We start from the raw sequence: 14,977 nt of genomic DNA on the forward strand, positions 1-14,977 counted from the left end.
AATGTGGTAGAGGAAAGGAAAGTGTGTGTGTAAAATGAATAGTGAGAGGTAGATGTAAAAGAAGAAACAAGGAGGCTCACCTGTGAGTTTGATGTGTCCCTCCTCATCCAGAAGAATGCTAGGAGAAAACAATGTCACATATCAGAGAAACTAAAATCTTACAGGGTCTGAACATTTTACCCAACTTTCCTTTGCTGTATGCTTTGCTCAGTTGTATTATGTCTTGGTGTCAAAGTACATTCGGCTGCCGGATCATTAGGTACCATTAAAAACAACTGAAGTCTAACATAGCAGTCCGTATGTGGTGGTCAAAGTTATAAAAACATGTTTCAGTTTCAATACAACATGTTAGCATTCAAAAGCACCAAAATTTAAAAAAGCAACACATAAATGAATCACCGGTTCTTTAAATTAGCGGCGGTGTAGGGTCTTACATGCATACTATGAGATCGAGTGTTGTGCACAGCACACGCTGAGGAACAAACATCGACAGCTGGTGGCAGCAATGTACCATAACAAGTACCGATGTGCCAATTACGGCAGAGAGTCAGGGAACACAAGCTAATGAAAACGGTGCAGGGTTCAACAAGTAAAAAATACTTTGCAGTGAGTGCAATAGAAATATGAGAGGAGGAAATTGTTGCACTTTGAAGTCATCACTGCTGTCTGGGGTTGTGGCTACAGGTCTGCAGCAGGGAAGACACTTTTCCCACACTCACTGAAATGCATGTTGTTCTTCTGGATTTATCCAACGAGGAGACGTTTATGACTGATGCACTGTGTGTATATTTTTTATATACATTTGTCATTATACATTTCCTGCAGCATGGCATGCAAAACGCTTGGTTTTCCTCTCTTACTTTTCAGGTTTGAGGTCCCTGTAAATGATACCCAAGCTATGAAGGTGGTCCAGTCCTAATGCCAGTTCTGCTAGGTAAAACTTCACATCCTCCTCTGTGAACATCACCTGAGGGGCAAAGGAGACAAAGAAGAGAGAGGATGTGACACACAGAGAAAAGGAAAATGAGACAATAAGAGAGCATAACACCGCAGAGCGACACAATGTAGAATAAATGGGTAAGCACATAGCAGTTTAAAGGATAAATTAGTGGTCATAGGACTGAGCCTGACCTCAGGTCAGCATAACAACACAATCTAAGTAGTCACTTCTTTTTTTTTCCTCTTTTCTTTTTTTTTTTTTTTACCTCTTTGGAGAGTCTAGTAAAAAGATCCCCTCCTCTGAGAAAGTCCAGGATCAAGTACAACTTCCCTTCAGTCTGGAATGCTACAGATGCATAAATTCACATTTAGTTCAACTGTAAATCAGGAAGCATGAGTAAAGTTTCTGGAATGTGAAGTAATAAAACAGTAAATCAAGTCAGTACATCAAATAGCATTAATAAGAGGGAAGGGAAGCAAGGGAAGCAGAGTCTTATAAAAGCATCAGGCTGACTCACCATAGTGCAGTTTGACAACAAATGGGTGATTGACGTCTGCCAGGATGTCTCGCTCCATCTTGGTCCTCACACGGTCTCTGACTGAAGGCCAATGATTGAGGGTTAGTGTGATGCTATGAATCTTTAATGCATACTGTGTCATACTGCATACTGTACATAAGCACAGAGTATGGTAAATGTACTACAACACACCAAATGCTGGTACTGATGAGAGTACAATTCAACTTGGACTCATTAGGCTGCAATAGGAGAGGATCCTCAAATTAAAGCATAGCCAAACTTTTAAATAATGGGGTCAGTGCTGAATGTTAATGATGACCTAAATTTGGGGATTTTGTGCATGCAACTGCGACTCTGAGCACAGTAGATTAACTCAGCTGCTGCTTAAAAACTTCTGTTCACCATGGGCAGCCAATCAGAAGAAAGCTGACTTCAAGCAAAAGGGAAGGAATGTAAAATAGCAATTTTCAGACAGAGGGTGACCTTAGGAGCTGCACCCAGAATAAGGCGAGTAATGACGAATTTGACCTGTGAGTCATGAAAAGCTGTTAAAGAATAAAAACGCGGAGCTTTAAATGAGAGTAAAAGGTCCCCATTAAATTTGCAAAGCTGCACAGAACCACCCACGTGATTTTGGGAGACGATGAGAAGAAATCTGATGCCCCGATGTTTGCAGAAGGTGAGACCACAGCACCTGTTCATAGGAACCCACTGAAAGCAGTGGTGGTCTTACTATGCACACATACCACTGCATGTCATAGCTGTCTTTGTGTTACAGGAAATTCATACACCCTTTTATATGAAACTAAACAACCACTTGAAAAATGAAGTTGCCAAACACGAAGCCTTTTCAAATCAACATTACCGGAAAGGTGAAAGGTGCAGCTCTACAAAAAAAAAAAAAAAAACCTCACTCACTTTTCTTTGGGGGTTTTTTTCCTGTCAATGAAGCCAAAAGCCAAAACAGAAAAAAGCAGCAATTAAAATTTCACGACCACATCCAAGCCCGACGCTGCTGTACCTTTTAGTGTGGCCTTCTTAAGGACCTTCATGGCATAGAGCTGGTTGGCATCGGGAGGAGTCACCTTTCGTACCAGGAACACCTGCAAAAGAAAATTTTTTTTTTTTTTTAATTTCCCCCCCAAAAACATAAACACCAAAAACACTGTTAAAGATGCAACGATTTTTATAGGTTGGGGAGTAAGAGTAGCAAAGGAGGAAGAGAAAAATAGACATGCAGTCAAAATAGAAAGAAACCGAAAGAGTAAAAGCGAATTACCTTGCCAAAGGATCCCTGTCCCAGGACTTTGAGCAGTTCAAACTGAGAGGCATCAGCTTTCTCTGAGCCCTCCTTGACCACATGGGTGATGTTGATCTCTTTGATGTCTCCATCTTCCTAAAGAGTGAAAAAAAAAACGGATGGAGGGAGAGCAGTCAGTGATCACAGAACGACAGCAATGCTGCACAGCTGCAAAAAAACCTCAGAAAATGTCACAAGCCGCTTGCTTATGCAAAGATAACAGTTGTCCTGTGGAGGTGCCTCCTGCTGTAAATAGCACCACATCAATTCAAAACATTTCAAAAAAAGAGGAAGCATGGTAAGAAGTGAGATGTGCATGTGAGCACAAACAATTGCTTATCGATGCGTTTATGTGCTTTTAGCATACTGGAACTGGTGGTGTAAACGTTCAGTGGAAGTAGATCTGTGTAAAAGCAAGTTCACAGCAAGCGCACTCTTACAACTGGGTGGAGCCCAGCTGGCACCGCTCACAGCTCCACCACATGAACACGCGCAGCTGACCTGGTGTCAGCCTCACCCAAAACTCAACAACAACAACAACGATGCAGAGAAGAGTTTTCCCCTCCCTTGATAATCTTCCTTTAATTTCACACCTCGGGCCCTGTGATGAAGCAAAGTACAGTAGGTACCCTGCTGGGAGAATTTTAGACTCACCAGTGCAGTTTCAGGGGAAAGACTTTTTCCCCACTTCTGCCTATGAAATCCAAATCTCAGGGATCAGAAAGCAGAACATCCGGGCTCTCCTGCTCCTAATTTCTCCTTTATAGGCATGTTCAGGTTTACACTATTACCATGGATCCTGAATAAAGCTACATTTGGTAATTACAAGTTATTTGAAAAGCAAACAAAAAATAATAAAGCGCAATCAGCTGACCGTTGCATAATCAATATTTCAAAGAAGTGACGAAAGATATATATTTTCAGCAGTCTCTTCTTTCAGCTTTTTAAAAGTTTCTACAAAACAACAGCCACCGCCATCACCACAGACCACTGCAGCCCGGGACTTTATTTGACAACAGGAAACCAGAGTTGGCTGAACACAGCAGGCTTTCAGTTGCACCTTGTTTTCTGAGCAACCACGACAAGAGCGAATACAAAACCTCGTTTGCACTTTGCTGTGCTGATGAATCCCTCTTTTCTCCTCATTTTCTTAAAACTCAGTTTCATTAAGACGATGCCACTGAACGCTCTGTCGACGACTTAACTACTCAAAGTTGATCGAGATGTCAATATCAGGAGGTGTCACTTTACCGTCCAGTGGTTCCGCGGTGGAGGTAAAGTGCCAGTGTCCTTGTCCGTTGCCGCCGTGGGTCTGTAGGTGTTACAGTGAGCAGGGCTGCCAGTCAAGGATTTGTTCTTTTTGAATAGGTAGATGGACAGCATGCGAGTCAGGTTGAACTTTCTCTTGTCCTTCTCCATCTCAGCATTTCCCAGAGTGTTGTATCATCCTACCTTCATCCATAACAAGGTACACACTCTTCTACCTCTCATATAATCATCTCAAATCTCACCTCATCTCACCGAGAGCACACTTTAGGCTCGTTTGTGCTTTCATGTTAGGATTCGTTGTGTGGACTGCAGGTAAATATAGAAAAGTCTCTCAGCCTCTGCCCTTTTGTCGACTGCAGAGGCCTTCTGCTACATTTCTTTCAGTGCTTCATCTTCATGTTCTCTTCCATTCTGTCTCCGGTCCTTGCTCTCTCCCTGCCTCTGTGTCTGTCTGATTAGACCGGTGTGCCTTCGGTGAATGACTGCAGCTGAAATGAACTGGAACCGAAGCGAGCAGGAAGGAAGAGCCTGCTGTATTCTCACAGTCCTGCACCCAACTTCTTGTCACACTCACACAAACACACACATGTGTGCGGCTGAAAGAGAGAGAGAGCGAGAACGAGAGAGAAAAAGAGAGAGAGCAAGCGAGCAACAGGAGTACACTGAAACTCAAAAGACGCACAAAACAGAGAAAGAGATAAAGAAAAAGGAAAAAAGAAAATGCCGATTAAATGCTTTCCTGAATAAATGTGATTAAAATAACCCAATGCTTTATTTGCTTGCATTATCAGTAATTTCACAGACTTAAGAACCCAACTCTGTGCCACTTCCCTTTACCCATAATTCAACACAGAGGCCAGCGTGGAGGAGGATGGCAGAGAGAGGATGATGTGTCCCCTCTCGGTGTCAACACACCAGAGAGGATTCAGACAACTCACTGCCTCTGGATGACAGAGATTTTCCTGTCTGTGGCCAGGCATGTTCCTCTCTTCCCCCTCTTAACAGTCCCGTTCCTGCTCATCCTGTCTCCTAACACAGCTCTCGCTGCTCGAAAAGTGGTCTTGAGATCCTCTTACTTTCCTCCATTGCTCACTTTATTGCTGTTTATACGGCAAATACTTCTTTAACCTGAGAGAATAAGCCATTACGCGCCTGTATATAGAGCATGAGTCAACTCCTCTTGACCAAAGAGCAGCGTTACTTGGCTGGCAGCGAACCTGCACTGCAGCCTGTGCTCAGAAAAGGTTATTTGCTTAACAATTTTGTGATGAGAGTACATTTTCCAGAGGGTGGGGAGACGAGAAAAAAAAGAAAAAGAACATACAATCTGACATGGATGAAGCAGGATGCAGAAGTAATGTTTGTTTAGCGAGGGAGGAGCTGCAGAATGAATCGATTTAAAAGCAACAGTACACAGGTGGGGAGAGCTTACCTGGGCTCTAATAGTGGCATAGTCCCTCTCTATCCAGGAGATATGAGACTCGTTCTAGGAAGTGTTTGAATGGAGCAGTTAACATGAGTTACATAAAACATGACGGGTTTTGCAACAGGTACATTCGTACCTGTTCATACAGATTTGCTGCAGGTACACCTCATTAACACACAATCACACACACACAGAGAAGAGGGTAGAATAGGGCCACATTAGTGACAGGAAACTTCTCTTCCCTCCTACTTCTCACTTCCTCTTTTCTTGAACTGATCTCACATCCTTCCTGCTCGATAACTAGATAACCAACTACACAGGAGAGCTGAGTTTACAAGCATGACAGCTGTTGCAGAGAAGAAGCTGAAATTCAGCGTTATGACTAACTATATATATAAAGGTTCTCGTGTTATCTGGAATCTAGAGTACTCAGGAACAGCTGTCTTTTGAAAGTAAGTCACATGGTGTGTGGGAGATTAAAAAAATTAAAAAGAAAAGAGTATTCACACTTCATGGCCTCACACTCATTTTTTGTGGTTTTGCAGATCAGTTTCAGTTTGATTGCATTAATACCATGACTTTGCCAAAACGCAAAGACGGAAAAACAGAGCATCTACCTTTTAAATTTGCAACACCGGTTGAGTGAAAAGGCAGGATCTTCCGTGAAGCAGCATTAAAAATAACATTTTTTACGATTTTTGAGGGTGGAGGAGGTGGAAGATCCTCCATTCACATCCTCCTTTGTTTCCTGTCATTTCACAGCTGGGAAGATGCAAACTCTCACATCCACCCTCACAGAGGAAACCCCTTCATCCCCTCCCAAAATATCACACAACACACTCGCACGCACGCGCGCACACACACGCCAAGCACTCCCTAAAGCTTTCGGCAAGTCCCCAGCACATTCTTCACCCAACCACACTCACACGCAGCTGCCCACTTCACAACAAGCGGAGGTTTATAACATGCACACATGAAATAAAAGCATCTACTTGCCTCTGGCATGCGGTTTTTGGTGCGGAATAAGAACCTCCACATGTCTGTGTCCAGATACTTCCATGTCACTGATGCTGTCACTGGGTGTCAGTGAACCTCTGTGACAGTCACACTTAGACACTTGCTTCTGTGTCAGCTTGTGTCAGTTAGCCAACAACTCTGTATGCAATACCGCAACAGATACAACCTTCCTGTATGCTAAGCAAAATGGGAAGTGAAGTTATAAAAAAATGCATACGAGCAGGGGACCGATTAGCTGTGGACAGCATAGAAGGAAAAGGCTCAACTCAAGCAGGCAATAGCTCTTTCTCAATGGGAAAATGAATCACAAGTCTATACAACAGCTACAAGGACAGGTTTATGGAGACAATGAGAAGAACTTGAATCTTCTGTGTCATTTTAGGCAAAAAGTGGGGAAACCGACTTCATGCTTTTGCTTCAGTTTGAGATTCAAGATAGCAATCATGCAAGGTTTTCAATTTCCGTTGACACCTCATCTGACTAACAGTCCAACAAAGCCTGAAAAAGGGCAGAGTAAAAGTTTAACAATAAGAGAATCCTACAGTCATGATAATCTTTGGTTGAATCAAAGCTTAAACGAGCTAACACAAATGCTTCTCTGAGTCCGCTTATGCAACATTTGATAACCTTTTCAGACTGCTAGAGAACAGATGCATCGACTGTGAGAGACAGATATGGTGTAATGCCCTTTCATTAACACAAGGGGCCAGTGCAGGTCTGCAGTCGGTCCACTGGTAGGTGTTCCAAAGAAGGATGTCATAAGAAGGAGCTTTAGCCAAGTAAGGGCATGCTCACATTGTTAGCTCATGCCTCATCCAAATCCCAGTGTTGGCTCTGACACCAATTACAGTAAGGGAGACAAAGTGGGACAGAAAGGAAACATGTGGGAGGTGATAGGCTGGAGTGCTGTCCAAACACTGTCCATTCACAGCAGCAGAGGTCACACCAGTTTAAACCCTACAACAGTCACGTCTTGCATCAAAGCAACGCACCAAAGCTCGAAATGATGGCAAAGTTCAGAGGAGAGAATCATTACAAAAAATAAGACAAGAGGAAGAGACAAGAGGAAAAGAGAAGTCACTGGTCAAATGGTGCTTGAGCCTGGAAGAAGGAGTTAATTTAGGCTGTTGCTCTCTTAGTGTTTGTGTCTTGCACTGTAGCTTCTCCTCCTTCCTGGAAAATGAAGCGCAAGCACCTGTACGTTTTCAACTGCAAGACAGCTCCGACTGCTCGGACAGAGGATGACGAGTGAAAGCGGGAAGGTCCAGAGAGGGAGACAGAGCAGTCTAAACATTCATCTGTAAAAACAAATACCCACACTAGACTTTGCCTGCAAGAGCAAACGCACTCAGAGGAGTAAAAAACACACTGCAGCGGTACCCTCACAATGACGAAAGATTCTGAGATTATATAAGAAGACAAAAAGAGACTGTAGGCAGCATGGATCATATTTTTAGGCATTTCTAATAAAAATGCTTTAAGGTTATTATAAGCAGGAACTGCTACTTTTATTAATGTCTAATAAAAGTCCCTATACTGAAATGTTGCACCCTCATTTAAATCTGCAGCTGCATAATCAGTTATGATTGAGATTAAATCAACTTTTAATGTATAAAATGTCTAAAAATTGTCAAACACTGGTACTTAAAGCTGAGTAATATGTATGTGAATGTAGAACTAGTTTCATTTAAAACTCATGTCTTAGTAATATTGGCAAATATTCCCATCACTTGCACATGATTAACTAATCATTCAGTTCAAATCTTAGTGTACAACCCTCTATGGGTCATTAATGAGAAGACATTTTTTGCTCTCGCTTCATCATTTATTGCTTATTTAAGGAGGAAGACTTAAACCATCAGAATTCAAGCCACAATCTAAAATCATGACCACTTAAAACGCCCCTTAAGTGCGACACATACTGTCTGTTCTGACTTTCATCTGGACCCGAATTTTAACCCTCATAAGCAACTTCCCATGACTTGCAAACAGATATATTGGGTTTCACAAATGATTACACAAAACTCATTTTTCCTTCCACATTTTTCCATAAAAGGGCTCTTGCCTAAGTGCTAAGCAGCACTTTTGTGTTGAAAATGATAAATGATACGAAACGATGACGATGGCTCCCTTTTCATCAAATCCCAACTGTTTTATACCAATTACTGGTTTTCATGCCCATAGCCTTGAAGAGAATTACATATCATTAATAAATGAATTATTAACCACTTTTAAAAGTGGTTTTCTGTTTGTCAACTGTTTTGCACGAAAATTACAGATGTTCAATAGCCTGGCATGTTTTGAGAAAGAAGAAATGCATAAACACTGTTTAAAGTGAGATATTCAGAGCTCTACAGTGTAACTATGCATATGCACTCATGCGGGATTTCAATGCAGGAGGTCTAAAAGAGTTTTGTATCCGACAATCACATCATGAACTCGGGCTAGAAAGTGGCTCTCTGTTTTTAAATCAGCCAAAGTATCTTCCTTCTCCTCTTTAATATCTGAAGGTGGGCACCAAAGAACGGGACTATATTTTGGAGGGCAGGGAAATCATTCAACTAGTTCCTTTCAATTTAACACCTTTGATGGACAGGCTGTTCCTTCAGCACACCTTCTTTTCACATTTTTAAGCCTCTCCGTCTGCTCTCCTTCATTTTGTCCTCTCCCATGTCCCATTTGTTCTCTATGACCTCCACCAACACCTGCTAACAGCCGAGACTGACAGGCTGGTACAAAAAAGGGAAGAGGGTGAAGGAAGGTTGGAAAATGGACGTTCACCTGGCTCCAGTCAAATCCTTAGTCATCCCATCGTGATGCTTTAATACTAGCTGAGCCTGGGGCAGGCACTACCACCACAGGATACCACTGGAGAAAAGATTGGTTTAGTCTCCTTGGTTGAACCCAAAGGCTTATTGACAACATAAGGTAAATAGCCTTAAACCCTCAACACTTAACATGAATATCTCTGCCTTTGTCCAGCAGAAAGGTGGAGGATCAAGCCTTCATCCACAGTCCCGCACTGGGAAAATCGGTAGGGGAAACAATCTTAGAAGGATAACTTATTCTTAATTAAAATTGTCACTTTAAAAAGAATAAATAAGTAAATCTGTGCTGCATAAGACCTCTTCTTGCTTTAAAAAAAAAAGAAAAGAAAAAAAAGAACGCATGACAAAGCCATCGGGTGTTTCACAACATGTTTCATGCTTTGACATTTGTTTTGCTGGTGAAGGGGACTTCCGGGGTTAATATCCATCCCTTAGCAGACTGAGCCATCTGTTTCCACATCCAAAATACATTAGGTTTTTAGGTAAGTAACTGCCTAGAAGTTGACACTGAATTCATACTCTGAAGTGCACATTACACAACTATTCAGATCTCATCATGTTGCTATTCAAAGCTTTAACATTATGTTTTAGAGACGCACATTGTAAACACAGAAACAGGAGAAGGATTATGTGACGGAGCCACATCAGGAGGATTAAGTGACAGCTAGGACGGACAAGTGAAGGCACTGCTTTACTGACTGTAACTAACTGCAGGGACACTACTTATGTGTTAGCTGAGCCAAGCTTTCTGAGGAAGTTTAAAAAAAAAATCTTTAAACCAATTTTGAAAGCATGCATGTAAGGATAAGTTTATTTGCAATGCACAGCTGCGATGGTTAATTAGCGATGACCCTAACTGTGGAGTTGGAAAATTGTTACTGTCTTTTTACACTTTTACACAGTGCAATGACATTCTGCAACTCCATTCATAAAAGTGATAATAATAATTAAAAAAAACAAAAACAAATAGCGACCCTGTGAAGTCCTGCCCATTCTGACCACTTGCACGCGTCTTAAACTTTGCATGACTGAACATTAATTTCTGCAAACTAATCAAATTTTCACAGCATCATCATTAGTGATGAGAGTTAGGTCTCTAGAGCCTAAAGAGCAGATCTTAGTTAAAGAGGCAGAAGTGTTCAGTCCTAAAGGCAGCAGATCAGGTCATTAGTGCTACCAGAAGAATCTGTTTTTCTGGAATCCACTGGATTTTGCACTGCGAATCGTCCCCGAGTGTTAGTCTGTCCACATAAAGGAAGTTGAAGGGTTGCAGTTTTGATAAAGTGGACAAGATCCAGTGCATGCTAAAAACACAAGAAAATCATAGCGCAGCCCAGGAAGCCTACTACAAAGGGAAAGTTTACCAAAATTAGGCACTTATTTAAGTTATGTATTTATTTGTTTATTTACTCGAGAGAGATTTGTAATTAGGAACCAAATTCAGAGTACACTACACATCATGGCATCATTAAATTTGCATCCACACTGAAGGCGATTTGCTTATCAAGCTGACGATCAGTCTCTTGTGGACATTCCAGCCTCCAGTTGCCTAAGTAACCCTATAACGTATTTACTACCAGGTTATAGGTCAGTCAATAGTATCCTGCAATCTCACTGGTAGTCTCTTCAATTGCTCATCATCAATTCAGCTCAAATGAAGTCGCTGAATGTCTTTCCCTTTTTGTGGTTTTAGGTCGCCATGTTGCTTCCTGTACGGATGCAGTTTTTGTAACAATAGAACAGCAAATGTGTAAAAAAAGGAGAAGCATTGTATAGACTTTTTAAAAAACTAATCACATGAACAAGTGGAATGTTGAGGCCAGAGGAAATGGCCCAGCAGGAGTATAGGATTAGCACAGATACTACAGGAAATCCTGTCATGGCATCTGTAATATTTATAGCAGCAGCATGGATAGCCGTAAGATGATTGGCAGTTCAATGGGCCAGTTGACATCGGGTTAAAATGGCCTTGTGTAATATCCACAGTGGGAGCTTTGGTCAATAAATACATTAAGAAAAGAATGAAAAGAAATGGCAGAAATGATTTAGAGAGAACAAAGGGGCGGGATAGAAGGATAAATGAGAGACGGAAGAGTGAATATACACAATGAGGTCATCGATGTTAAAGCTAAGCTGCATGGCTGCGGTGGAAATGTGTAGCACTCTAGAGCCGGTTGCATATATATGTAAAAAATAAAGAGTACTTTTGTCACTCATCTATAATTTGTGTGTCAACACACAAACATTTCCACAACATCTAAAATAGCAACTTCAAGTGTTACTCAATGTGCTCTTCCTGCTTACTCTCTTTTTCTCCCAGGTTTTTCCCCTTTAGAAATCCGCTCAACTAAATGCCAAATAAACCCCCAAAATTCACATACAGACATAAAATACTAGCAAATGCATATAACCTTTTTTTTTGTATTGTAGGTATTGAATGCAGGAACAGAGGGACACCAATACAAGACTTTAACTTGAAAAGATAAACTGACAGAAAAAAGGATAGTTTTTTGTTAACTTGATAGAGAGAGAGGAGCAAAAGGGCAGAGCATGGAGACGACACAATCAGCATCCATATTAATGAGAACTATAAAGGATGAGTGGAAATGGTCGGAACGTTTTCCTTAATCGACCCTCAGAGGCAGAAGTGTGAAACTATGGCAACTGCGTTTTTGCTGTCTCCGTCTCCCAGCATCCTCTTTGCAAGACAAGAGGTAGTTTCAGAGGCAAGGCCATTCACATAGGAAACATTTTTTTAGATGGTGCTTCCAGGTAACACTTGCCAGCCTCCATCTTCACAAATGGAGCACTTCTGTTCACACTCTACTTCAGTTTGGAATCTGATGCCAGAAATGTCTTCTACTTATCACCCATGCAGCATGAAATGGATTATACTATGTTTATTTTGGAGGTAATATATGATGATGGCCTTTAAAGGTTATGTAGCTTGAGACTCTAATATCAGAGACCTTTCAGAACACACAGACTTATCAGAGTGCACACACAGACTGGATGATTAATGGAGCTGACTTTCTGTCAGAGCATCCCTGGGTAATCATTACCATGACCATGTCTGAATGTGATAGAAAGAGAGAAACAGACTGTCCCTTTCTCTCTGTGTGTGCATTTAAAGCCCAACTGGTATATGAATGAAAATCCCAATGAGCACACCCATTACAATTTATGAAAGTATACGTTTGTGTGAGTCTGATCTTGTGTTTATATGCATTATCATTCTCCTCCTGGCAGCACAAGTCACAATCGCGGCTTAGTGACGCCGAGGGCACAGTAACCATGACGACTAGGCCAATAGCAGACATGAATGGATGGCAGAGGGGATGAAGTGAATAGATGGATGGCTCAAGCTTCTGAGGGGCATCTGCTTCAAGTTGAGACAACCCCCCCCCCCCAAATCTGTTTTGTCATTCGTATAGATCAACAGGGAGGGAAACAGCAACAATACATGATAACCTTTCAGGTCAGGCAAGATTGTTGAAGAGGGAGAAACAAGTTGAAAGATAAGGAAATGGAAATTCTGATTCAGCTTTGACCTACACTACCAAAAAGTTAGAAACGACATTGTTTTTGAAAGAAAGCACATCTAATACGTCACTAAAAATAATTAGAAATGTTTTAAATAACAGTTCATGATGAATGAATTAATTCAGAAATCATTTAAGATTTTAGCAGAATATGCTTGTAGATATACAGAAGCTTATACTCTCCATAGAAAAAGGAAGTTTTTTCTAAAATCCATTGTTAACTGCATCATATTTGTGACCTGTCCAGGGTGTACCCCACCTCTTGTCCCATGATAACTGGGATAGGCTCTAGCCCCATCCCCCCGCAAACCTGAATTGGATAAAAGGACCAGAAAAGATGGATGGATGCCTTGTTTAAAGAAATAGATGTGATTTCATGAGGGAAACTGCCAAAAAACAGTGTACTACACTCTTCACATACCAGCACGATCCTGCTCTACCATTTAATGAAGCCAGCTGAGGAAATGTGGGGTGTCTATTCTCTTCATTGTGTGTGTGTGTGTGTGTGTGTGTGTGTGTGTGTGTGTGTGTGTGTGTGTGTGTGTGTGTGTGTGTGTGTGTGTGTGTGTGTGTGTGTGTGTGTGTGTGTGTGTTGACCATGAACACCACAGTCTGCTCATTCCAACATGTCGCATTACTTCTCGACAATAATGAAAACTAACCAGTGTAGCATGCACTAAACTCACCAAGACTGCCTTTATTTTCATGCAATTTTTAATAACCAATAACAAAATTGGTACACTGCTTTTCAAGAGGTTTCACAATATAGAAAAAACACAACTTCAGCAAGACAACCTATATAGATTAGATGCACATCTAAAAACACTTTAAACTCTAAATTGGATGTAAGGCGTTAAAAGTTTAGGTAGATTTCCATTTTAATCAAGTATCTCTTTCTGAGCAGTGCTTACCTTTGAAAATATCTCATCGCCCCTTCCTCATCTCTACACATCAAATGTGATTTTTCTCCCTCTTTTGAGGAAATCCAGCCCTTATCCAACTATTGTTCTACTGTAAAGATCTAGATGCCTAATTGTCACATCCTTACAGTTTAGAACAGGCTTGCATTTTTTTAAATGATCAGTTAATCCTTTATCATAAAAAAAAAAAAAACTTGCATTAGGTAACACAATGTGCCAGTAAAACACATACATAACGTTGCCAAAAGATAAGTATAAATTCCATAAAAAATAACAAGTGATTTTGATGAATCACTACATTTACACTTCTCAAATTGATTGCAAAGTTAGTAGTGCACTTTAAGCCATTTTTGCACATTAGACATGTGGTTCACCAGGTTGGTCGCGTTCTCACTTAGGCACAGAATGCCTAATCATTCGATATGAATTCACTGGTCGAATAGATTATTTCCTCATGGGCACAATCAGACATCACGTGGACTTGCACCTGGAATCATACAGGTCAAATTACTGTTTAATGCCTAATGTGACTGCAACGCACATTTGGTTTCTCACCTGCACCTCCATCGGGTAATGCCTACAAAAGTTCAAGGCTGCAATGCATGTACATAAACAACTTTTTTGTGGCATTAGGCAGACAGAGGCCTCTAATATATATTTAATATTAATTTTCAGGTAACATATGCTGAACTTCCAAAAACATTTAGCTGTTTTTCACGGCTTCTTTTTCTTGGCAAAATTGGACCTTGAACACTTTTGTGTAACACTATCCTATGAAAACCGAGCAATCAGATCAGCTATATAGTTGCAAATCAAGAAGAGGGAGAGGGTAACAGAGATTACCATGTGTATGACAAAATCCAAAGATTTAGAGCCCCCTTTTAAAACAGAGGCAGGCTGGGTAATTGGACTGCATATGACATCTCCTAGTGTCTCTGTTTGTGTGTGTGTGTCTGTTTATATGCTCATCAGATCTCTAACGCACCTAAACTGAAACTGCAATCTACATCTGTTACTGCTGATGACAAACTCAGATAAGAGGATACCCGGTTGACACAAACACACACGTACACACACACACAAACCACACCTCCCGCTTGGGTCTGCACATGCAATCATAACAGCGTCTGTTAGCTACTACAAAGAATAGAGGGGCATTTTAATTTGTATTAAAACCTTCTGGAGAGGCTCAATTAACCTGCTGCATAAACAACTGCA

The 14,977-nt window shown here is 41.1% G+C and overlaps 1 protein-coding gene across 5 annotated transcripts in view; it reads right to left on the bottom strand.

Moving 5' to 3' along the window:
- The window catches only part of rps6ka1 (ribosomal protein S6 kinase a, polypeptide 1), a 46,368-nt gene that overhangs the window by 8,015 nt on the left and 23,376 nt on the right, over positions 1 to 14,977 (bottom strand). For 3 of the 5 annotated variants that reach the window (XM_031758209.2, XM_039603284.1, XM_031758210.2), the window contains 6 exons: positions 2,737 to 2,853; positions 2,479 to 2,560; positions 1,458 to 1,538; positions 1,206 to 1,285; positions 861 to 967; positions 81 to 118 (listed from right to left, as the gene is read on the bottom strand). In XM_031758209.2, the coding sequence (XP_031614069.1) occupies positions 81 to 118; positions 861 to 967; positions 1,206 to 1,285; positions 1,458 to 1,538; positions 2,479 to 2,560; positions 2,737 to 2,853 (505 nt within the window). Of the gene's footprint in view, positions 1 to 80; positions 119 to 860; positions 968 to 1,205; positions 1,286 to 1,457; positions 1,539 to 2,478; positions 2,561 to 2,736; positions 2,854 to 4,008; positions 4,576 to 5,458; positions 5,513 to 6,448; positions 6,578 to 14,977 lie in introns of those variants that run through there. The other 2 variants (XM_031758211.2, XM_031758208.2) reach the window with 2 other exon arrangements.

Source organism: Oreochromis aureus, linkage group 19 (assembly GCF_013358895.1).
Source record: "Oreochromis aureus strain Israel breed Guangdong linkage group 19, ZZ_aureus, whole genome shotgun sequence".
NCBI classification, from domain to species: Eukaryota; Metazoa; Chordata; class Actinopteri; order Cichliformes; family Cichlidae; genus Oreochromis; species Oreochromis aureus.